This window comes from Fusarium verticillioides, chromosome 5 (genome assembly GCF_000149555.1).
Source record: "Fusarium verticillioides 7600 chromosome 5, whole genome shotgun sequence".
Taxonomy (NCBI): Eukaryota; Fungi; Ascomycota; class Sordariomycetes; order Hypocreales; family Nectriaceae; genus Fusarium; species Fusarium verticillioides.
Window position 1 is genome coordinate 518,087 of NC_031679.1, and position 23,238 is coordinate 541,324.

The 23,238-nt window shown below is 49.4% G+C and overlaps 6 protein-coding genes across 8 annotated transcripts; 4 read left to right on the top strand and 2 right to left on the bottom strand.

Moving 5' to 3' along the window:
- Positions 1 to 320: 320 nt before the first annotated feature.
- FVEG_03241 (hypothetical protein) lies at positions 321 to 1,400 on the bottom strand (the record flags this gene model as incomplete). The annotated part of the gene is made up of 2 exons (XM_018890853.1): positions 321 to 446; positions 496 to 1,400. The coding sequence occupies 2 exons, from the start codon at positions 1,398 to 1,400 to the stop codon at positions 332 to 334; spliced, it is 1,020 nt and encodes a 339-aa protein (XP_018747251.1). The 3' UTR covers positions 321 to 331.
- An 847-nt stretch (positions 1,401 to 2,247) lies between these two features.
- On the top strand, positions 2,248 to 4,202 carry FVEG_03240 (hypothetical protein; the record flags this gene model as incomplete). The annotated part of the gene is made up of 4 exons (XM_018890852.1): positions 2,248 to 2,350; positions 2,410 to 2,757; positions 2,832 to 3,282; positions 3,334 to 4,202. 4 exons carry the CDS (start codon positions 2,248 to 2,250, stop codon positions 4,004 to 4,006), a joined length of 1,575 nt encoding a protein of 524 aa, XP_018747250.1. The 3' UTR covers positions 4,007 to 4,202.
- A 2,330-nt stretch (positions 4,203 to 6,532) lies between these two features.
- FVEG_15221 (hypothetical protein) lies at positions 6,533 to 8,102 on the top strand. Of its 2 annotated transcripts, XM_018904346.1 has the most exons (3): positions 6,533 to 6,582; positions 6,654 to 7,044; positions 7,094 to 8,102. In XM_018904346.1, exon 3 carries the CDS (start codon positions 7,217 to 7,219, stop codon positions 7,523 to 7,525), a length of 309 nt encoding a protein of 102 aa, XP_018747249.1. In that variant the 5' UTR covers positions 6,533 to 6,582; positions 6,654 to 7,044; positions 7,094 to 7,216; the 3' UTR covers positions 7,526 to 8,102. The 2 variants fall into 2 exon arrangements, with proteins under 2 accessions (XP_018747249.1, XP_018747248.1); XM_018904345.1 differs by having other exon boundaries at positions 6,533 to 7,044.
- A 120-nt stretch (positions 8,103 to 8,222) lies between these two features.
- FVEG_15220 (hypothetical protein) lies at positions 8,223 to 11,406 on the bottom strand. Of its 2 annotated transcripts, XM_018904344.1 has the most exons (2): positions 10,088 to 11,406; positions 8,223 to 10,035 (listed from the first exon to the last, which is right to left on the bottom strand). In XM_018904344.1, the coding sequence occupies exons 1-2, from the start codon at positions 10,492 to 10,494 to the stop codon at positions 10,008 to 10,010; spliced, it is 435 nt and encodes a 144-aa protein (XP_018747247.1). In that variant the 5' UTR covers positions 10,495 to 11,406; the 3' UTR covers positions 8,223 to 10,007. The 2 variants fall into 2 exon arrangements, with proteins under 2 accessions (XP_018747247.1, XP_018747246.1); XM_018904343.1 differs by having other exon boundaries at positions 8,223 to 11,406.
- A 5,715-nt stretch (positions 11,407 to 17,121) lies between these two features.
- Positions 17,122 to 17,520, top strand: FVEG_15219 (hypothetical protein; the record flags this gene model as incomplete). The annotated part of the gene is made up of 2 exons (XM_018904342.1): positions 17,122 to 17,168; positions 17,433 to 17,520. 2 exons carry the CDS (start codon positions 17,122 to 17,124, stop codon positions 17,518 to 17,520), a joined length of 135 nt encoding a protein of 44 aa, XP_018747245.1.
- Positions 17,521 to 18,758: 1,238 nt separating this feature from the next.
- Positions 18,759 to 22,900, top strand: FVEG_03239 (hypothetical protein). The gene is made up of 3 exons (XM_018890851.1): positions 18,759 to 19,795; positions 19,890 to 20,894; positions 20,991 to 22,900. The coding sequence occupies exons 1-3, from the start codon at positions 19,407 to 19,409 to the stop codon at positions 21,457 to 21,459; spliced, it is 1,863 nt and encodes a 620-aa protein (XP_018747244.1). The 5' UTR covers positions 18,759 to 19,406; the 3' UTR covers positions 21,460 to 22,900.
- Positions 22,901 to 23,238: the final 338 nt, after the last annotated feature.

The following is a 23,238-nucleotide window of genomic DNA, read 5'->3' on the forward strand; positions in this document are numbered from 1 at the left end:
TAGTGCAGTTACGGTATCTGTCAAAATATGTGAGTAAACTCTCCAATGGAGGTTCAGCATACGGCATCGAAGGACAATGAACATATAAAAATTATGGCAGCATTCTATTTTAGAGAGAAACTCGAATCTTGAGTAGTCCAAAATTGCTGATCTAGAACAGTCAATATGCATGTTGTTTGACACTAACATTTGGTCTATGATCAAAGATGATAACAAAGCAAGGAGATTAGTTATTAGTCTATCCGTCTATATTCCCATATGCCCAGCCGCTTATACCCAACAGGATGATCAAACCCTTAGAACTCCTTTAAAAGATGTATCGCTTCATTCCTCAAAGCGAGTTCAGAATGCCATCGACGTTGGCAAAGGACAGGAGTTTGTTCGTCTCATACCAGACCTTGTCCGCAAAGGCTTTACCCTCTTTCGTGTACAAGAACTTAGTATAACTACCAATCGTTAGTGACTGAAAACATTGGATTGAATCGTCGAACTTACTGGTGAATCCTCCAATCCATGATATAAGAACCATGAGTCTCCTTGCCCATGACAACGCCAGCTTGCACAAAGGTACTGGCTCCGTTCTTGATGCTCCGAGCAGCAATCCAGTTGACAAAAGCAAAGATGTACTGAATGATGATGTTTCCCTGACCCCGTGTCAAGCTAGTTCCGCCGACTAGACCTGGATCTACGAGGTTGACAATCACATCCTCGGCTTTGACGCGCTCAGCCAGCTTGACGATCCAGAAGTGTGCGAGGGCCTTGGTTCTAGAATATGTAGGAAGGGGATTCACACCGCCGGTGAAAAAGGCTTCCTTGTCGAAGAACTCCATGATGTTCTCGTCTTTGGCATTAGGGAAGTCAGCCATAAGAGCTGTCCCCGAGTTGACGATTGTGAGATGTCCTGGTTGACCTGCTGGAGCCTTTTGCTTGAGTGTAGGAAGAAGCAGCGTGGCGAGAAGAACGGTAGAGAGATAGTTGACCTGGAACGAAACCTCATGGCCCTCAGGACTAAGCTCGAACTTTGTCATTTGTATACCAGCGTTGAGAATGACAAGATCAATACGATCAAGCGTCTCGCACTTTTTCGCAAAGCCCTGTACGCTCTTGTATATGTTCATGTCGACCTGCCAGACGAGGATCTCGGCGTTGGGATGCTTGGCGCGGAGGGTTGATGCGGCGGCTTCACCCTTGGAGATGCTTCGGACGGCGATGATGAGACGCTTGAGCTTCATGGCGAGGAACTGCTCTGCGGCGCCATAGCCAATGCCGGTGTTTGCGCCGGTGATGATGATGGTGCTGTTGGAGAGGGAGATGTCCTTGGGGATGGGGACGGGCTTTGTGGTTTGGGAGCGGAAGAAGCGATAGTTGTCTGGGGTGAGTTCAAGAGACTTGGGAGCCATTGTGTGAATATTGATTGTAGATTATGGTAATTATGATTGTAAGAGTTGTAATGGTTGATTGGTATTGTAGTCTTGTAGTCTTGTTATTATAAAGCTGATGATTGTATTTATGATGTTCTGAACATGATCCAAAGGCATGGACGTCCATCTCTTTTATGTCTTTTACAGCTAGATTAACCATCATGGAGATGAAGCACATATTCGCGAATGAACCGAAAAAGGGAAACAGTTCTCAACTCTATCATGTCTTGAGTGGTATTGCAAGCCACCGTTGACGACAACGGGAGAGACAGATTGGAAACCGCTTTGGGAAAGCAATAGATTGCACGCCAAGATTTTCTCTCTGGAGGGATCGAAAGAAGCATTGCATTTGCGGGCCTCTTTGACCTTGTCATCGTCCTATTCGAGGTTCGGGCAGGCTCTTAACGCCCGAGACTGTTGGCTTGAGTACGATGGAGGAAGCGGGGCAGATGCATCTCGGACGAACATTAGGGCGAGAGGTAGACAAAATTCAAGCGGCAACAAGATGGTGGAATTTGAGGTAAGAATGACTCTATTATTCTGTTGGGCTCTGCCACCAACGATCGGCTTTAAGCTCAATCGCCAACCCGACACTAAGCCCTGTGCTCTAACCGGAATAGGAAAACAATCGATGTCTTGGCAAGATGATGCTGACAGGTTCTCTCAGGAGCTCGATTGCTTTCCGTATAGAGTTAACAATCTCGTCTGGTTCAACTCATCTCAACTCAAACCTTTGCTCATCACTCTAAACTTCGTTCAACAGCCTGTAGCGTTATACCAGTTATCAATTTGAAAGAAAATACCTTTGTCTTATATCCGAGTCATCATGCTAGAGCCCTTCTTACAACCGGTCCCCGTCCCGGAAACACTCCCAGTGCGGGTCAAGCCTCGGGTCAAGCCTCGAGCTCGAAAGCCTCGTCAACAGGGTCGTGAGTTATCCCCGGATCACAAATGGCGGTCGTCACTCAGCAATACTGACCAAGTGTAGCTAAAACTTTCGAGTTTGTTTCCTCAGGCCCAGTTGGCAAACCAGCACCTGAATCTCGCAAGTTCATCCGCAGCCATGTAATGCGCGGCAAGAATACGAAAAAGTCACCTCCAAGACATCCAATACTGGACGTTAGAGTCGATGCTCTCCCTAGAGCTAATGATGACGATGTGGAGGAGTTAGATCGCCCTGCACCCCTGGCGATCACTCGCTGCACAGATGCCATGTGGACTGTTGGCCATACACATGCTCGCCAAGACAGAGCTTGGGTTGAGTCGCCTTCTCTTATGGCGCAACTAGTCAACCCCCCGCCTGATCTGGATCTGTTTACTTTTGCTACGCCCCTTGGTAAAGATTCAAGGTATTATATTTATAGATGTAAGGTTCTCACTCTGTTATTCGTCATGCAGCTAATGTTATAGTTCTTACGACCATCAAGGAGACTATGTATCCAGCAGAATGGTGTTTCGACCCCGACGGTGAGAAGGTATGCTGGTTTCGCTGGCTACTCGAAGATCCGGCTTACCTGCACTGTATCTGCTTCATGGTCAGCGCCTTTCAAGACCTTATTAACATGCAATCATTGCTGGGACGTGGAAAGTATGAGACTGGATGGGGCGGAGAGTTCTCGGCATCCACGCGGAACCGCCTTCGACATACCATCAAGCTGTTACAAGAAAGGCTGAAAGACCCTGCCAAACAAGTCGAGGATGCAACTACAGCGACCATCATATCGTTGGCTATGATGGCTGATGCTATGGAGGACGCCCAGGCTTTTGAAGCTCACTCGAATGGTCTTCGGCGGATTGTCAAGATGAGAGGTGGTTTACAAGGATATACACACAATCGACAACTACAGATTAAACTCTGTCGGTGAGTTATACCTCCCGATCCAGTATCAAAATCCCTCTAACATAACGCCAGTGTCGACCTCGGATGGTCCATCAGGAATGGCTGCAAACCGGAGATCTACGACGGCAAGCCAGCATGGGAACCTCTCCTCGAAGCCTTCGGAACCGTAGCCTGCTCCTTCGAGATCCAAGAACCATCCCTAGACTTCATGAACGTCTACTACACCTGGGACTGGAGATTACAAAACACCTTCAAGGATCTTCGAGACTTTTCAGCCCTGGCTAACAGATACTCTCCAAGTGCCAAGAAGCTCAAACCCGAAGCGTTCCAGGAGATCATGCTGTCAATACAGTATCGACTTTTACAGCTTGACTTTTCGCAAGATCCAGCGCCGATACAAGAAGCGCTGCGTATTGGACTGCTTGCTTATGAGTCAACTATTTTCTTGCAAATACAGGGCACGAAACTTAGGTCTGATTCGTTTAGTCGACAGTTGCGCGATGCCATTCAGGCAACGCCAGTGCAAGGTGAGGCGACAGCCAATATCAAGCTTTGGCTTCTTGTGGTGGGGTCTATCATTGTCTTTGATAGCAGTGAAGATTGGCTCGTGCAGTCGATAAATAATTTGGCTGGACGGCAGAGCTGGGAGGAGGTCCGGGAGCGTGTGAAGGAGGTTATGTGGATTGATGTCATTCACGATGGCCCTGGTCGGAAGGTCTTTGAAGCGGCGCAATCATATATATGAAGTGGGAGCGCAGCGGGACAAAGGTTGCTTATGCAGGAGTCCGTTTTTCTTGCAACCTCAGAGGTACTATAAAGAACAGCTATGGAGAGCTCCATGTTGTATCGCAAATTTGATGGCATAACCCCCGTGAAGTAAATGATGGGTTGGGCCGTCACTTCAAAGGCCCAGGTCATGCTCGGCAAAGATTTACATGAGAACATGGACAATGAAGGATTGTTTTCTACCTCATCTTGAGAAAGCAATTGAATGACGATATCGTCAAGGAGCCTGCTTCAAGCGGTGAAGGTTATGGAAACCATACCAACCAGATGTACGCGAGAGCAATATCCAACAGCTTCAGCCTGCCAGTTCCTGCATATTCATTGAAGAAACCTAAACTACTGTTGGTCGTAATGCTGAATCTTCAGTCCTTTCTGCGCCACTGTTCTTTGTTCTCTGGGTAGATGCATGGAGCTATGGATAACTTCCACGTTCACTACTGCAGATCCTACATTTACGCAGCTACCCGCGACGACTTGCCATAACCATGCTATATTATGCCTCAATTACCTGTCTCATTCTTTGTATTTTGCTGTTGAGTCTAGATGTTCCTTTAAAGCTATGCTTTCGTCTGGCGGTGAATGTCTACGAACAAAGAAACGGTGGAATTCCTTCCAGAAGTTTAGACACGAGTAGCCAGCAAGCGATGTATCACATTGACGGGTTATCTCATTGGAGCTATTTCGAGAGGTATAAATACCAGTCTGTGACTATCACTCAGTTTCTTAAACGCAACCTCTTCTCCTCAAGAATTGGTCAAGTCAAGAGCAAACCAACACACCTAGACATCTCACACGACTTCTTCGCTTCAATCCACAAATTAAGTCATATTCTCTTACCAAAACCCAACAAACCGATTGTATCATCATGGCAGCAGATAGTAGGAGAACCAGTGGGAACTTGCGACGAAAGAATTGGAAGAAGTAGTGGATCTGGATGAGACGGGTATTGCTCGATTTACTGCATTTGGGCCTTTCACATTGTTTGGGATTGGGAAACATAGACGGTTGGGTTCTGAAATTGCATAAATACGCGCTTGTGCTGGGACAAGTTTTACAGTTCATCTCTTGTGATCGCCTTTGACCTGCCACGGGAGGGCTGTCCAAATCTGATATTTCACAACAGGCTCAAGAGATAATGGTGACATGAGGCACCCATATTCATTCAGTCCTCGCCTCTTAACATCCAAGTAACGGCCACAAATTTGGGATAGAATTGCTGGTGCGTTATCCCAATAGAGTGTCATTCGACCATCACTGGCTTGCTGACTCTTTTTGATGGTATCGCCAGCGTCATAGTCGAGTAACGCGGTGATGCGTTCTTGTCGCTAACCTAGCCAGTTTGCCAAAGATCATAGATAGTAGAAACCTAGACGTGATTATCCAATAGTTCTGCCATAATGGAAGGCTCCAAACTTGAATGTAGTTGAGACGTGTTGAGTTCCCTCTGTGTTCTGTTATCGGATCTGAGGCTCAATACAGCTGCTTGGGCTAGCTTTGACGAGGGCTTTCTACTCATATTCGAATGACTAAATATTGACACTAGGTAAAAGGCAAAGGTGATGACTTCGTGTCCTAGTATTGTCTCATTGTCATCGAAGTCCTGTTGAATCGCGATCTCATCATCAGAATCCAACTTGCCTGTCTATGAAAGCTCAATACAAGAGTCACTAATTCGCTCGAGTATTGTCCGTCTCGTGTTACCAGATGCCGCTATGCTTGGAGAGGTAGTGCCTTTCGATTCGAGGTTATGAGATGCCACATTGGCAGTGCGATTGCATCACATTACACTGACCGAGACTCATCAAAGACTGCTCCCGAATAAGGTAATGCTCAGGGGGCTAAGTGATCAATATGTAGGACTTCAGCGAGAAGACAGCTCGTGACGAGCACAACCTCGTGTGTAGTTACAGTGTGGACGCAAAGGCGATGGATCGCGAACATCAGAGATACTTGATTTCTCTAGCCATTTAGTAGCTCGGGCTCTAGCTACTCCGCATCAACAACCAAAGCTTTCGAGTCGAAAGGGGCTCTGCCAGTGATCTTAAGGTCAAGTTCCAGCTTCGACGCACGCTATCGATTGGTGGGTGAATGAAAGACTGCTTGTGAGTCGATACAGAGGATACACACTCCAGATAAGAGCTTCTCTGATTGAAGTACGATAGTTGTCCGAATCCTTGTGCTTTCTTATGATCTAGTGAAGGGCTCGAGTTGCTCAATACCACAAATGCTACACTCCGCCTGAACGCCACGGGCGAGCTTACAACTTGGCGGCCATTTCACTTCCTCTGGAACACAATGCATCGCCGGGTAATGCAACGAGCTCAAGGCTGTGAACTCATCTCTCTTTGTCATCCTCCAAAAAGGCTATACAGGACTTACTCCGTGGCATCCGAAGATCAGCTCAGGATTGCGTCTCGGGCGCAGGTAAGTATAAAACATAGAGTCATGGACGAGCACTAACGACGATCTCAATAACAAGATTGCAAGCAGCCAGGGACCCGTCTACGGTGAGAGTTCAGCGAGGGACACCAAAGGGTACAGTTACCTCTGCCATCGCCATGAGAGTCCATCATTGTCACTTACACGGTCATTACCCGGGACCACAGCGCAGAGACCCAATATCAACACTACATCAGTACTGCTTTTTTCCACAAGTCTATCTCCCATTCATCATCTAGTCATACCCGATTCAGCCAGAGACTGAACCTCAAACACCTCGCGTAATAAGTCCTTCCAGAAGCAGCATCACGATTGCTCATCCCTCAATCCTCCGAAGCATGCATATCAGCACGACCCGACAGTCTGGTAATAAACGGCCCGTTTACAAGGCAAATTTCCCCCCTTCTGCAACCACGCAGGAGGATAATTCCCGTCCTTTCCGTGCCCTATTCTGCCTAAACCTCCGGAATACAAGTGAAACGAGGAGGACGACAATGACACTCCTGTGATTGCTTTAGGCAGCCTCCTTGTTGATCAATATCCATTCACTTGCATAAGGTATCTTCTTCAACGGCGGTCATTCCTGTTTCTGATAGAGTCCTTCAAGGCTAGCCCTACCACGCTGCATCATGTTTGCTTCAAAATGCTCCGGAGCCATGCCATATACTGTACCTAACTATCTATAATTCGGAGATGATCTACCTGTGGGTTGTAATGCCTCGGTGGGTTCATGACGTTCAACCATGCTTGGCCCTGCTCGTCGTACTTTCAAGGGCGATTATGTCAAAAGTCCGTCCCTTGTCCTGCCTTACCGCCTGGCCCGAAACCTGAAGTTCGATCGCAAGAACACCCCCACAAGCTAAAAAGTTCAGGCATGTTAAGTCAAGGGGGAAGGGGAGACCACGATCCCCTCACGACGGCGCGGCACGGCCTCAGTTTCCGGAACCAGCAGTGGGGTGCGTTTGTGGTCCCAAGGTTACATCCGTTCCGTGAAGAAGGAGAAAGAGGGAGAAGGGCAACACTGCCGGAGATTATTTAGGTCGAGAACGGCACTGTGATATGGAGGGAGAGAGAGAGTTTCAAGTGGGAGGCAAAGCAGAGAGAGAGAGACACAAGTAAAATTAAGAGGCGACGGCGTAGCAGCATTGATAAGGAATGACAAACCAACAAACTTCAGATAGGAAGTGTCACAACTGAACTCTGTGGTTAGTGGTGTTCAGTTGAATGCAACAGGCACTGCCGTTCCGCTGACGGAATGTTAAAGGACGGCACTTTTAGACCAGGAACCACTTTGCTAGGCCAGCTAGCTAGCTCGCATCGCGGATTGACTAAACTAGAGTGAAACTAATGGATATGGAGAAACTATCGATGTCAGAAAGATTGAAAGAAGAATGGTCGGAAAACACACATAATCCCCTCCGACCCAATTCGGCCCTCGGATGGAGGTCCTGCGAACGGTAACCACCTCCGTTCTAGAAGGTTTCTTCGGCCGTGGGCACCAGATTCTGATACTGACGACGCAAAGGACCAGCATGATCTGATCTGATATTCATTACTAGGAGAGTCTGGGGGTTTGTTTTGTTAGGGATTGCTTGTGAAAACATCCTATTACCGGTGACAGGTAGGGATCATGATCTTGTTCTGCCAGGTAGATAATTTCATTGACATGCGTTTCTACGCCATAGCCAAACAAAATCATGCCTCATTCTTTCCTTCACTTGGCAAATCTTGCGAGTTCTGGTTGATATGTGAAAGTACCTAGTTTCAACTCAAACTTGTGTTATCAAGGTCCAGACTCTGAGGTGATGCATTCATGGTTCACGGAACATGCCTTTCAGGTCAACGGCTCAACGCAATAGAGTGGATCAAATATTGAACTGAATTGTGAACCAAAACCCACAATCCGTACGGAGTAAAGTCTATCATGTTCCGCGACCAAGCTCTCAACAAGCGCGGAATTATACCGAGTAGTGTCGGTGCTTGAGCCCTTTTTCCCAAGGACGGACCCAAAAAGTATAAACTGGAGCCTTATGAGAACGGGCCTTGTCCACTACAGCCCCAGCTTTTTCATGTGATTGTCTCGAGTTAATTACCACTATGTACGGATACGTACAGCTATCTCCAGGTTTACCTGTACCAATATGTGCTCGATGTTATGTTATGAAAAGGCAAGGATACAGCGTTTACGTGCCAAAACAAGCCTGGCCCGCATAAGCACCGAGGTCTCGCCCTGCAACAAAAGACAAAGAGCGCGTTTAAGTCCAGTCCAATCTGGAGAAACGAGCATGACCCAATGAATCTTAAATCCCAAGACAGGAATAAGAAGCGGGTTCTCTCAGTCTCCCCTGCAGGGATTGCATTGCGTGGCCCAGCTGGGGACAGGGTCAGAGAACAGAAAACCCCTGATGTCGGGAGCCCAAAAGAGGAAGCATACGAGAATATTTCTGGAAGCATTCCACTTTTGGTAGACGCTACGAAAGGTGGGCGTGAGCTGTTTAATTCGTCCGTCTCTTTGCACCCCCATCATCATGTCGATCGTCAGGCCCTTATCACCCGTTATTATAGCTTCATCCTTCTCAAGAGCAAGGTAATATAGCCTCAAAAGGTAGGTCGACCGCATTGTAAGTCACCGCTTACAGCTATCGAGATTAGGTCCGAGGAAGCCGAAATGTCATTTCATGTCCTTTCTGTGTCATCGCAACAGCAAAGGCCATATTCCCAGTTGAGGGCACATCGCCCGACGTAACCTTAATTAACGTGGGTTTCAGATAGAGGATCGCCCTCGCTAAAGACTCGTCGGTTAGCAGCTTCACTGACACTCGCCCTCGGCACTTCACAGAGATAAGAAACGTCTCGAATAAATTAGAATTGACGGAAGGGAAGAAAAAAAAGGCCAGCCCTATGGATAACGTTTAGCGAAGAGACGACAGGCATTGGACTCCTTGAGCATTGGCGCCGAGGATTAAATCCTCAACGCGACAATGGGGCACAGTGAGTGCTATTTGCCCGCTGTCAACTGGAGCTATGAGTCAAGAATAGCGGCGTAGCATTCAAGTCTTGACGCTTGAATCCTCAGTCCTGCAGGATTCTGAGGGCGATCCGAGCATTGTTGGTCGAGATGTAAAAATAGCCCACCACCGTAAATATCCTCAATCTGATACAAGACATTAAGTTCAGGTATCGCAAGCTGCCAAAATAACTTTATGTGGCAATAATAGGACTTTGCACCATGAGTAAAAAGCAAAGTCTCTAGAGAGCTTTTGAGGCTCACGGATTGCCGGATGAGCTGTGCAATAGTAAGCGTCGTACAACATCATCTCTGTGAGACATCTGTGTTCAATAGTTGAACTTGCTTAACAAGCAGCATCCCAGCTTCGAACCCCGGGCTCTCGTTGAGACTGACAATATTCTCAGGCCACTTGGCTCTTATTTCCGTGGCAATTCTCATGTGAAAGTGTGTCCATTGTCGCAATGGCTCGTGGGAATATTGCTTTTTTTCCCCCCTCAACTTTCCAATGGCCTCAAAACCCCACAGATCTTCCCGACCCGCTGCAGCCCGTCAGCTTTCACATCTCAGCTACCGACATGTCGCCTGCTGCACCTCAGACATGAGAGAAGAAACAATAGGCCTGGCAAGTCGTGATATACTCGGCACAGGACAGCGCTCGTACAACATCCTCTCAGATGAGTGAGTACAGGTGGACCTGTTGCAGGTTTCAGGCTTTTCGTGCACTTGCATCGCACACTCTCCATCCAGTTGGAGGCCTGACGGACACAGATACCAGACCACCTCGGAATTCCGTCATCCGCGGAGCAGTCGGTGATCCGTCCTGCGGCGGTCGATCCCTGAGGCAAAGAAGCCGAGGGGGGTCTCTGTGGAGTGATATCAACTTGGATAGGGCTGTGGGAATCCCCCCATCGTGTTGACGATTGGGTTATTTCCCCGATGCCCTTTGGGCCGAGATGTTCAATGAGAGAAAGGCCCGCTTCTCCATGCCAAGAGGGCATCGAGCTTTGTATTGGAGGCTTCGGATGAGTTGAAGCTAGAGCGGCCGCTTCGCTGATCCGCTTTCACGATGAATGGAGGCGCCTGAAATATGGATCGATGGGGGAGTGAACGTCGTTCTCTTCCCTGTGACCGCCTGGTGATGCCTGTCAACAAGACTCTTTCGCCCTCCTAAGTGAGGCGATACTTCCCTTTCTGGATAAATCATGCAAGAGTCATGAATGAGGTCTCAAACTTGTTTGTACAAGTCAGCTGCCCGCAAATGAAGAGCGGTGAGATGTCATCGTAAAACACCAATCCCAAGATGGTGAAGATCGAGAGAAATGTAATCAGAGACAAAGACCAAGCAGATCTCCCATAATAACCACCCCTTTCCTTGTTCCTCAGCCACAATACGATTGATTACAATTTCTATAGGAATATCCGTTGTTACGTGTCGCATGACCAACCCGACTACAATGCTTCAGCCGGACCAGACATCTCAAGGCGTCCAGTCGCAACACGAGAATGCAAGGCGCCAAGATGACAAAGACAAAAGTGCTTCTGACTATTCCCTCTGATAGACGCGCGATTCAATTTGGTTCAGAGACTACTGATCAGCCACATACCGTTCTGAGACGCAGATTGGATGTCGTGGTAATTGATAGTCCACTTTTAAATCGATGGTGATGTTTTGATCATGGCTCGTTGAGCATGATTGTATTGGACGAGATGCGATGTTGATCATGTTACTAGAGACACTATCCATCCCCTGAGATTTTGATGTAAAACTGCACATGTATGTACTGATGATCCGTGCCGGAGGTTACGGAACAAACAGTGGTCCGTGGATGGATGTGTAGATAATCTCGTGTAGCTATATCTCCGAACGAATCAGCACCAGAAACCGCCAAAATAGAAAGAGTCCATCAACTCCTTGTATCAAACACGAAGTCGAGTGCAGCAGCTATTCAGGGTCTCGAGATGTTGGTTCTCAACTCGACCTGTAATCCGTTCAGCGTTGTATCGCCACAGCAAAAACCAGGATATCAGCGGCGTCTTTAGATGTAGAGTTTTCGAGCCGCATTTGCCAAGAGTGCGCCCGTAGCCAATCCCGCCTTGATGGGCTGAAAGCCACTGCCTTGGAAATCCCTAAAACTGCCCTGTAGACGAAGGGGTCTCCAATCTCCATGGTCTGTGGCGCGCCTCTCCCGCACCCGCAGGGCTGTGCTGTGCTGTGCTGTGCTTTGCTGCAGCGTGCAGTGCAGTGCAGTGCAGTTACGGGCTCGCTTGGAGTTCTAGGTTTGATAAACCTCGTTCAGCTCGGTTTCGCACAACGCGAAACCGAATAGTTTCGGTAGACGCCCTGTAAGGAAGAGACCAGAGAGAATTACGTGGACAGCCATAGTTTCGAACCTCTAAGACCCAGGGAATGACAGGGCACAGAGATGAACCTCGGCAGCCCCCACCCACCGTTCAGACTTTGATACTGTACTTATTAGTCGACTCCGTGATTGCCACTGGACTTGACTCAAAGGAGATAATATCCCGGGCGCTATTGGTCAGGACGGATGTACGGATTTAGACAAGGCTTGAGACTGGTGAATTTCAGGAGTAGCACAGATGAATACTGTAGCATGGCGTTTTACAGTGTTCAGAATTGCAAATTATGCCCAGAAGTTGAGAGACTTCGCTTGCATAACATTTTCCGCCTACTAACAATACCTCGTGTGGGGCGTCAAAGGGCAGCCCAGACATGACATTGTGGAACATGATACAAGAGAAATGCTACAGTGTCAAACTCTCGTCGTAGGAAACAACAACAATAATAGATCTGGGATATTAACCAAAGTAACAGTCATCACCGATTAATTAAGTCAATGCATAAAGGGTCTTGTGATGCCATCCAATGTCATGCCATAGCGTGGACTGCTGGTCGAGCTTGGATCTCGCATCTATCAAACACCCTCGGAATATCGCCCAGATACCTTGCAAAGACTGCTAAAAAGCCACACTAACGTAGTGCTATCGAGATCGACAGTGGACATTTCGCGGATGTGAAATAAGGTGTTGCTGCGCCTCGTTGAGTCGTCATCAGAGTTTAGAGCATCGATTCTCTACCAATTGTCCATAAAACCACCCAAGACAAAAAAAGACTTCCCACCGGCAGTAGCTCAGGGCGTCCGTCAATCTTGGAAAAAGAACAAAAATACAAAGTACAGTACCCATCCAATTCCTGAAACCCCAACGTCGGTGCAACACCAACAGGGCCCCTCGTGCCTGCTTTCTCGAAATCAAGGTGCTGACACCTCGCAGGGACTTACCGCTCGGCAGTTGGGGGCGTACCCAGATATTTTGCTTGGCTCAGGCGCAGGGCCCCTTTGGTGTTGTTCGATAGGGTGACGGTCGATCGCGCACCACGTTCCCTTGGCTGGTTGGACTTGGGGATACGAAAAGCCCACTGAAACAGGGTCGTATTTTCTTGCCTTGCCTTGCTCTCTCATCATCCGAAACGGCAGCAGAGCGTCTAGACGGCAGTGCGTGACTGCAACGTCAGGGCCAGGGCGGCCAGGCTCGTGACCTAGACCCGGGTGGCACAGGGCTGAACGAGGTCGTCATTGGCGCTTCAGGGTCTCAACATCATGCTAAGGGTCAATGGTGCAGTGCTAGTCTCAGATTCGGGAGGCCTGTCTATTGGTAATTTCGATTCACGAGACGATGGCGCCCTTGCGATAGCGAAAAACCCTTCATTCAAGGAAATAATGTGCGAAAACACAAACTGGCATGGTTGGAAGCCTGCAAAGTCTAAAACAAACTATGACAGTTGAGAGTATCTCCACCATTGATAACCGCTCACGTTGCAACCGACAACTCTACTGTTACGCACTCTGAGGATAAGGTATTAGCCGCGCCACGGCCTGGCTGTTAGGTTTCGCCTGGCCTCCGCGCGTCAAGTCTTTAATCTACCTGCCGAAGATTAACGGCCAGGGAGTGAGCCTGCAAAGGCAAAAGGCGTGTGAATCCGACGAACTGACTACCCTATTCGTAATAGCCTAAAAGGGTCCGAGGGAATGGAGAGCTAAACGTTAGCAGAGAACGTCCCGCGTCCAAAAAGTTAATGGTCTCAGAGCGTCTGCCGGATAGTGGGAGACTTGCCGCTTGCCGGGAGATGGCATGAGCGTATGCGGTACACACACACACACACATACGCATACACGCATTCTCTTCCCCTCAATAATGGCTGAGTAGGTAGGATGACGAAATGTGATGACGCTGAGGCTCAGGTGAAGGTTCGGGGCGAGAACGGTAGGGGATGTGGAGGCATTGGATGGAAGCACGAAAGAAGCAGGCACAGAACTGCCGAATGCCTGTCCCGGGCCTCAGACCTTCCATGTAATAACAATAAGAGATAGACAGAGCTACAGTGAAGTGGTGAGTGAAGGTGTGGCACAAGCCGGTAAGTTCGGTAGCTCTGCAGCCATGGCGTTGGTTGGCTTCTGGGCCTTCACACCCTCCATCGGGGCCTTCAAGTTTACCGAGAGCCCTATGACTGTTGCGACAATGGGCTTGCTTGACCTTGATTTCTGCACTGCAATGCATGACAAATGCCAATTTTGTAATTACGCCATGGGTCAATTTGCTCATTTCCTTTTGCCTTCTGTATTGTGGCTTTGACGGTCTTGGAATTACCACCGTCTTCTTGGCTCTCGAGCAGATCACAGCCTGAATGGGGTCGAGATTGACCGAGCTTTTCTCCACGTTCGGCAGATGCATGCAAGTATTTGCTGATACATTATCCGTCGCTAACAATAGATTGTAACGTTGCTTGATATCCTCGACTGAAACGACAAGAGAATACAGTGGAATATCATTTTTTCGCCTCATGTTGTTTTGTGACGTGTTGGCTGTACAGTACAGTATGTACAAAGTCTCATCACACCACCAAGACAGCCCTAGGACGGGACAGGCAATTCAACAGATGCCAAGACTGCAATCCCATGGTAGGGCTGAGAAGCCAAAAAGGAAAAAAGAAAGGAAAAAAAAAGGCCGCTAAACCTGCCCCCTTGCCATAGGCGCCGCCAACCAAGTGACCCCCGGCCGAGGTCCGAAAAAGTGTGGCGCGTGTACGAACCTACAAGCCACGAGGGTACGCGGGTACTCTCCCTCTCCCCACTTGGTCAAAACTTAATTCTCTGGGCTCTAGAGGCCTGGACCTGGAAGCGAAGTCCACGACTCAGTGCAACACGACAGAACACAGCTTGCGTTGCAATGGAAAGTTAGGGATACTGTAGGGCTTAGTACAATACCGGTAGGTGAGGTGCAGTGCAGAGCGGAGTTAGGGACTTTTTACCACCAATTTCCAGTCATCCATCCCTTGGAGGCTTGAACTCTATCTAGACAGGGACCATCTTTCATGTGCCGGGTTGGTAATCATCTTGTAATCCCCATTAACTTGGTGTAGCTGAGCTTGCGAAACTCGTTGTATTCCAAACGAGGTAACCCAGATTGAACCTGCAGCTTCGTAACACGTTTGATCGCAAACAAGAATCGGTCCTGCTCTGACTCCATCTCCAACACCACATATATGCAGACCCTCCAAACAATGCCTTGGACAACAGCAACACCAGCAGCAGTTGGTTGATGCCTTGAGAGGGTCACAGCTTATCTACCTACCTCTTCTGGAATGTCGTGCACCCGACGCATTGGATTCGCTCCTTCACGGTGAGGGAGCATCAATCATCAGGAGGAACCAAGCCAGAATGGGTTCATCAGAAGGTCGTATCGAACCGTCGATGCGCTATGCTTTCGCTATCCGCTCCCTTGGCCGGGTGCAGGGACCAGGCCACGACGACTAACACGGACGTCTAAGTGGGGGGACATGACCACCAAGGAATTCCCACCACGTCCGTCGTCCGTGCTGGCTCTCTAGGCTCATCCTTTTTGCTATGGGCCGTGGGATCCTAAACCAGCAAGTCTGAGAGTCGAGTCGACTCTGCAAGATGCTGAAACTAGCTGTTGGGCTATGGAGACTCTGTACTAGAAACTGATAGTCTAGACAGCCGAATTGCTTGTTCATGCTAGCGGGCGCCGTTTTCAGACAGCTCCATTCAACGAATGCCTTAGGATCTGGCATTTGGTTTGCGGTTAGGCGGAGTAAAGATTCATGGGGGAACCTAACGAGCTAAGCATCATGAAGCAAGTGACTCGCTAGTAAAAAATGATGAGATGTCAATGAGGATTGAAGGATGAGACTAGACTCGACTAGCTAGGGCTGGAAGCATCTTGACAGCAGCCACAAACTTGCATTGCGTAAACGTGCCAAACAGAGGAGCAGAATCAATGACGGACACATGCGCACGCATGCTGCAAGAATTGCCTGTTGTCTATCTAACCGCTTTCCACCTCATGTGCTCTGCTTGTCTGTCGCATGTCGTCAGGCGATCCTATTGAGGGAGACATCATCCAAGGGGGATCCGCCTGGGATGATCCTGGCTCGTTAGGCAAGATCTCCAAACCTCTTTACCCGCGGGGTTTTATCCATAGAGAACATTTCGTAATTCACCTGCAATCCTGAGATATATAGTGCGGTTACGTTTACGTACGCTTGCAGCAATTGCCCGAGAAGGGGATGTCACTACGGTGCTCTCTTATTCCCGGTTGATCTAAAATGACATTTCGCCTTTTGGAAACCGTGTGCTAGGCGTGGCTTCATGTCCAGTGAGACTGACACAGCGACATCTCATGTCCTAGTGGTTGTACCTAGCTTTTTCTGTGTTTGGCAGGTTGCACGAGAGATGGGGCGAAAAACCGTATTTGCAAACGTCCTGTATTCTCTTTCGCGCGGTTGACACAATTGGGCTTTTGTCGATGCTGCTGATCTTGGTTTGAATCAGCGTAGTCGAGTCATTTACCCCGTATGTATCTTCCATGCCATCGGTCGCTGACCAAGGAATGAGAAATGAAAAAAGCTCACACTCACCGCTGAGCCTCAATATTCCAAAGTCAGATCGTTCTTGGCATTTCTTTTGAGGCTGGAATGTGCCAATGACAATGAGATAAAAGGTTTCGCTCCAGGTCGCGACCGTTGACCGAGCACCGTCGGTACCGTATTAACGCAAATAGGTTCAGGGCTCTAGCACTCTGGCCGTGGCGCGCGTGGGTAAGGGGAAAGCCCCAACCGGCCGGCCACGAGGTTGATGACGAGGCGGCATAGAGGAATGACGGCGTATTAAGGGCCAAGACGACCGCAAGGCGACTCCAAGCCACGATATTCGTACAGTGAGAGAGGAGAAAGCCCGGACTCAGAATGCCCCGGCTCGGCTGTAACCTGCGAGTTGTTATTCGAATCACAACTGCCGTTGGTAGAAAAGTGTATTATAGGGCCATGGCGAAATATCCATGGGTTCTTTGCTGGCTGTTGGTCGGTTTGAGGCTAGGAATAGCTACGGGAGGCGGACGGGATGCACTTGAGTGACCAGTGAGCATTGGAGGCGAGAAGATGCGGAAGCGGAAGCAAAAAAGAAAGCAAGCCGGCAACGGAGCAGGGAAGAAGCCTGTCCTGTACTGCAATGTCGTAGGGCGTGATTGAGTAAATGTGAAGCATCTCGTGCAGATGCTACCACCCACGGATGTTTCTATGAATATGGACCATGGCCGTCGACGACAAGAGAAAGCAGGATTGGATGGATGGACAAATGTGCGTGTAGCAATACCGATTCAGTGGGTAGGTTGGGTCGCGCAGGTGAGCAAGGGATCATGTCTCTATCTCAAAGGTGAGAGAGAGGTAAGGTCAGTCAGATACTGTACATTGGTCGACAGCCAAGATCTGGTACCCTGCTAGATCAACGCCCCTAAGGCGTCCAACAACGCTCCATTGACTGCCTGCCCTACACCCCTCTCCCCCGCGGAAGGCTAACCCCCAGCAACTCTGTGATCCGCTCACACCCAAGTGCCCAGGCAGTCCAGCCCTCCAGGGCAGAGAAGAGCAGCGCAGGGCTACAGGGCAAGGTGGTATTCTGATGGAGCCCATCTCAAACGAGAGTCCGTAGGGCAGGGCAGTCAAAGACGACCCTCCCAGGAGCACCGTCGGAGCGGGGGTAGCCCCCTGTAGACGACTTGCGGGACCCTTTCTTTGGTCGACAACGATAGCGGAACGCAGAGCCAGATTGATACCGCACCCCCTTGTTCTGCTGTGCTCCTGTACGGGAGACCAAATGAGAGACAGTTGGGAAAGGTAAGCATCTGGACTCCTCTCTGTAAGACGATTCTCAGCGTTCAGAGAGGTTGAGAGTAATACGGCGTTTTATGTAAGAGCCAAGTGGAGGAGCCATCACATCACCTGTTTTTTCTTCTTCCCATGGCTTCTTGAGATGCAGCCCATCATGATCTTGACAAAGGGAGCTAGCGAATCTGTGGGTGATTCGAACTGACAGTTGTTGGTCGCACATGCAAGCCCATGGATGAATAGGATAGGATCCTTTGACATGCCACTGCACACCCGTTCCGTCCCTGTGCCTCAATAACTTGTGTTGTATATATGTAGAGAAAACGCACTGATGCTACTGCACAAGGGACGTATGCAGCTCCATCTTGAGCAAGCGAACGGGCGACAATGGCATGGCATGTCTGGCAGTTGACAGAACAGTCTAGTAACTAGGTAGAGAGAGAGTCTCGTTAACAAAAAGAGAAAGACGTTGATATTGCACTCGTCTTGGCTTCATCTTTTGGCAGCTGGTGTATGTTGCTCACACCCCCCTTCATTGGCAGATGCTCACTCCCCTCGTCTTGTTGCTTGCTCTCATGCTCCCACCTCTTTTGGCCCTTCTTCAGCTTGTAACTCGTTCCCCTCCGTCACATCTTATTACCACTTTCGAATAGTTCAAGAACGGGAATAAGCTGTGAACACAAGAAATGAGGCGTGCAGATATCGTCATTGCTACCGCCACATTTTATTTTCACGTTGCGTTGCGTTGTAAGGCAAGGTTGTCTTGCTTCTGGGCATTTCAAGTCACCAGTGCTGGTTTTGCCCTGCCCTGCCCATAGTCTTGCACTCCCGGGCCCCATCTTCAGCCCTCCCCCCCTTCTGTACCGTACCCTACCAGCTGCTAGCCCAGTTCAGACTCACCCCTACGCTCCACCCCCGTAGGCGTATCTACAGGGGTTGTCGACAGCGCTTGCCGACGCCAGGAACAGTGAGTGTAACAGCGCCAGAGCGTCAACGTCAACGCTGGATCTCCCATTAACCTGAGGTACATCACTGTAAGGTAAGGTGCTTGATGCGTAAGGTGCAGATTGAACTTATTAGCCGCTTTGCTCCCACCTTCCTTTTCCCATCCCGATCCAATTCTTCTATACCACATCCCGCACTCTGTTGGTTCTTTCATATTGGGATCTGTTCTTCTACTTTTTTCTTCATTCTTCTCGTTCTCTCTATAACCAATAAATTATATACTCCCCAAAGTAAACAACAGCATTCCTCCACTTTCAAACAGCATCCCCGATACGCTCTGTCATTCGTCGACCTGTTTTTTTGCTACGGCATTGGCGGACGCGGGCCCAGCTGCACCAGGTTCTGCAGAGCACCTATTGTGTCTTGGACTGACCAGACGGATACCCCGAAGCCATCATCGCCACACACACAACCACCCCGTACTGTAACACCCTAGCACCAACAACATCGCTTATTTATTTCGGTCGGTTCTCCAAAGTAAAGAAAAAAGGAGGCCGCAAAACGGGGAAGGAGAGAGGTCGTCAACAGTTTAACCGAGAAACCGTTACATTCTCGACAACCGTCTATTCTATGACGGATTAGTCTCGGGCCTATGTCATCCTAGCTTCAGCCTCCCTTAACTTCAGCTGTCATTGTCTTGCCTCTGCTCCATCTTCAGCTAGAGTCATACCAACTGCCAAGCTCCCCAATTTCACAACAGCAACCATGGCCTTTCCTCCTCAATATAGAGAGCCTGCTCCGGCTCTCCCGAGCATTATAGTCCCTACCTCAGGTGATCGTTTTCGAAGCCACGCGAGTCATCACCACGAATTGCCTTTTAGTGGGAGCCCTGCCATGTCAATACCTGGCATGCCACCAAGAGACGACGTTCCTCCACCACTACCTCCTCCTCGATATCCCGGCTTCGATCAACCTAGTGCTTTGGCTGAAAGTATGAGGGAGAAGCGGGAATATGCTCATGGCTCGTTGGCAAGCGGTTACGGAAGCATGAACTCATCATATCATGAAGATCGCCCGAGCTACCAGCGAAGAAGCAATACAGGTGTCTTTGGCGAACGAGATGAAGGCTATGCCAGTTACTCATCTACAGATAGGTATGGCTTATAGTGCACCTGGGATTGGTGTAATTCAAGCCTCCAATAGCTTGAAAAAACTTTGGATCAATGAACTAACATTGTATAATTACAGGTCCCGAGAATCTGCTCCCAGTGGCTTTGGCCGCCTCCACAACCATTTCCAATTCCAGTCCCCTGCCGATATACATGGAGATACCCTCAAGAAAAAGCTTGACCAAACTCGTCCCTTGGAAAAGTCACCACCTCGATCACTTCTCAGCTCATCAGCCAACGAGCTCCTCTCACGAAGACCTTCAGCGGAAGGTCGATTCCCTCCAGCCCTCAGCGTACCAGTACAAGTACAGCTTCCTATCCACTCCCGAGGCATTCTAGGATCTCCCGCAAGGTTGACCGATACACCAATTCACTCCGCCATCTCTCCACGAAGCACACCCTTCTATCATGGTGATAGATCACCAAATGATAGCTCAGATATCGATCGTTCACCTCGAACACGAACAAAGAGGAATAACAGCGATGATGCTACTTCAACAAATAGCTATGACTTCACTGGAGCCGAGGATATGGAGATGGAAGATGGACAATCGCTCAAGCGACTACACATCGATGATGCTTATATGCCAGGCGGTCAAAAGAGACGGGCGGCCAGTCCCAATGATGAGCACATGCTTGGCATGCCAGATATGTCTCGACGCCGTGACGTGAGCTCGCGCGGATCTCCTCAAGGTCGATTCAACTCGCTTTCTCGAGGTGTTACTATGCCTTCAGTCTCAACTTCACGTTCCAACTCATACATCTCCAACATGTCGATGTCGATGCACCCTGCTGGTCTTGCCACTGCCAATTCGTTCGGTCGACGCTCACCTGTGGGCCCGTCTCCCGGTGGCATCTCACCTACATCTTGCAATTCACCTTACACAGCTCCCGTGTCACTCAACCCTAGCCCTCGAACCTCCATCTCTGGCCGGGGATCAATTCACTCTAGGACCGTTTCGGGTGCTAGCACACGTAAGATCACTGAGGTGCAGAAGCCTGGCGGAACTAAAGTGCAAGGCTTCTTCATGTGCGAGTGTTGCCCCAAGAAGCCCAAGAGGTTCGAGACAATTGAGGAACTCAAGTAAGTCAGATTTCACGCTCAGCAGCCCCACTTCAGATGAGGCTGCGTGAGATTGAAGGACTCGGCGTATATATTTCATTGCTAACCAACAACTAGCGCTCACGAGGCTGAAAAGCAATACGAGTGTTCGTTCTGCGGCAATCGTTTCAAGAACAAGAACGAGGCAGAGCGCCACCAGAACTCACTCCACGTGCGCCGTCATTCATGGTCATGCTCAGCTCTCTCCGGATACGATAGGGCTTTCCATGATTCTACTAACAGGCCTGGCGAAGCTGACACCTGCGGGTACTGCGGTGACGAATTCCCACGATCTGGACTCGGCCCTGGTACAGGTGCCTTGAGTGGTGGTAATGCGCCTCGGCACGCCACGGACCAGGACTGGGATGAGCGTATCAGACATCTGCAGGAAGTGCACAAGTTCCGAGAGTGCAACTCGTCCAAAAAGTTCTTCAGAGCGGACCATTTCAGACAGCACCTCAAACACAGCCACGCGGGCACCAGTGGAAAGTGGACCAACATGCTGGAGAATGCCTGTATGTTGGAGGAGGACCCAACTCCCCGGTAAATCGACACAGTACAGTACAGGTTCGGCCGCGGATGGGCACCAGAAAAGAAAGACCTACAGGTTCGGCCGCCAAATGACGAGTCAATTCTAAAGCGCTGGTGGGTGTTGGTGATTCAAGATAAGTGGAGGATCAGTCGGAAGAGGGCGGGGTACAAAAAGGGAGTCGCCGGCGCCCAGAGACAGGAAATGAGTCAGTGGGTCAGAATCCATGGAGCTTCCATTGGAAGATCAGCATCGAAACACTGGCTAAGAAAGCGATCAGCGTTTTGCAGTCAACGAGCCCGTTGGGATGTTTGGAAACAACAAGCCGGCGGCAATTGTACGACGTTCCGCCCGCAACAGACCACCAGTTATCCAAACAGTATCTGGAATGGCAAGGCATACGACAGACGCGGAGAAAACTCTGTATCCATCGCGTGGGCGGATTGCCGCATGATGCAGATGCGGCAAGTCCAAAACGAATCAAGTTGCCGCTCCAATGCAGCCGTTGATCTCTTCGGTTCAATTGGGGTATTCCGCGTGCACCTAACGCGCGTAGGGATGCGGTTGTCCGCACCCAGTCATTGGGCTGCCTCTCAGGGCTGAAGCACGAATGTGGCAGTGCTGTCGGAAGGGAGGGACAACGGCCAAATCCTACCTTGGCATGTTCCGTTGCATGCATCTACGAATATTGCAATGCAACAGCGTTTTAACGTTTTACCGGCAGCTCCAAGCGACATCGAATCACTCTCTGTGTGCATACATACTCGCCCTTGTAGTGACCAATCAACCATGGCCTTCTGATACAGGGTTCAGGTGAAGGGAGGCTCATTGCCCGACAAACCTGAAATGCACATGGCGAAATGAGTTTGACGATGGATGAAAAGCAAGCGATGGCACAAATGAGAAGATAGATGCAGGCCTGGGGCCATGCGTCTGTGGACGCGCTACTTTCTGACTGGGCTTGAGATCCCTGCCGACAACCCAGTCACGGATGAGCTACACGACTGCCGGAGTTGGGTAATGGAATGGAGTACATACAGGAGGAATTTCATGGCAGAAAAGCCCAGGCCTTGTCTTTAGAGGTTAGCACTTTAACTAATGCTCACCAACAAGCGAGCGGATGTCGGCAAGTGAAATGGGGAGGACAAAGGCTTCACTTCGTATACATATTAGCTGGCACAGCTTGATGCTGATGTCGCATGCATCATCTTATGGGTCACGGTACAAAAAGGTTCAATCATGGTAACGGTTACGGTTCATTGGCACGGCATTGGGACACATGGCATTGTTATTGTTTACTATTTGACATTTCAGGTTAGGGACATATCAGACAGACTCGGTCATGTAGATATAAAGTAGTCTGACAAGAGAAAAATTGTAGTTCGAAGATTCTTAATACCTCAGTTGTCTCTGTAGTGTTCTCTTCTGTTCAACCAGTGCGACGCGATTCACCAGCCAGTTGCAGTTTGTGAAACATAGCGTACCCAACGCTGAGGTTGCGGCCGTTGCAGGGACCAGGAAAAGACGGCACATCCAATTTCTTTGTAAGGCTTAGTTAGAAAGATCTATGAGGTTTTTCAAAGGGCATTCACTCTATCAAGCCTGGACATGAGAATTGAATGCAGAGTTGCCTCGGGCACCGGCAAGTCCATTATCAGACAAGAACACAGCGGAATTGAAGCGCATACCACACCCCTTTGGGCAATTCGTGTCGCGTAAAATTGTCTGTCTGTTCAGCTGAAGGGTCTAAAAGTTCAGCTGGCCGGGTTTTGACGTTTCTAACACCACCCTTGACGC

Coding starts and splice junctions, on each gene's coding strand:
- FVEG_15221 (XM_018904345.1), top strand. CDS start 7,217: ATGACGTTCAACCATGCTTGGCCCTGCTCGTCGTACTTTCAAGGGCGA.
- FVEG_15220 (XM_018904344.1), bottom strand. CDS start 10,494: ATGCCCTCTTGGCATGGAGAAGCGGGCCTTTCTCTCATTGAACATCTC. Junction 10,036..10,087: donor TTTCTTCTCTCATGTCTGAG/GTGCAGCAGGCG, acceptor GACGGGCTGCAG/CGGGTCGGGAAGATCTGTGG.
- FVEG_03239 (XM_018890851.1), top strand. CDS start 19,407: ATGGCCTTTCCTCCTCAATATAGAGAGCCTGCTCCGGCTCTCCCGAGC. Junction 19,796..19,889: donor AGTTACTCATCTACAGATAG/GTATGGCTTATA, acceptor GTATAATTACAG/GTCCCGAGAATCTGCTCCCA. Junction 20,895..20,990: donor GAGACAATTGAGGAACTCAA/GTAAGTCAGATT, acceptor ACCAACAACTAG/CGCTCACGAGGCTGAAAAGC.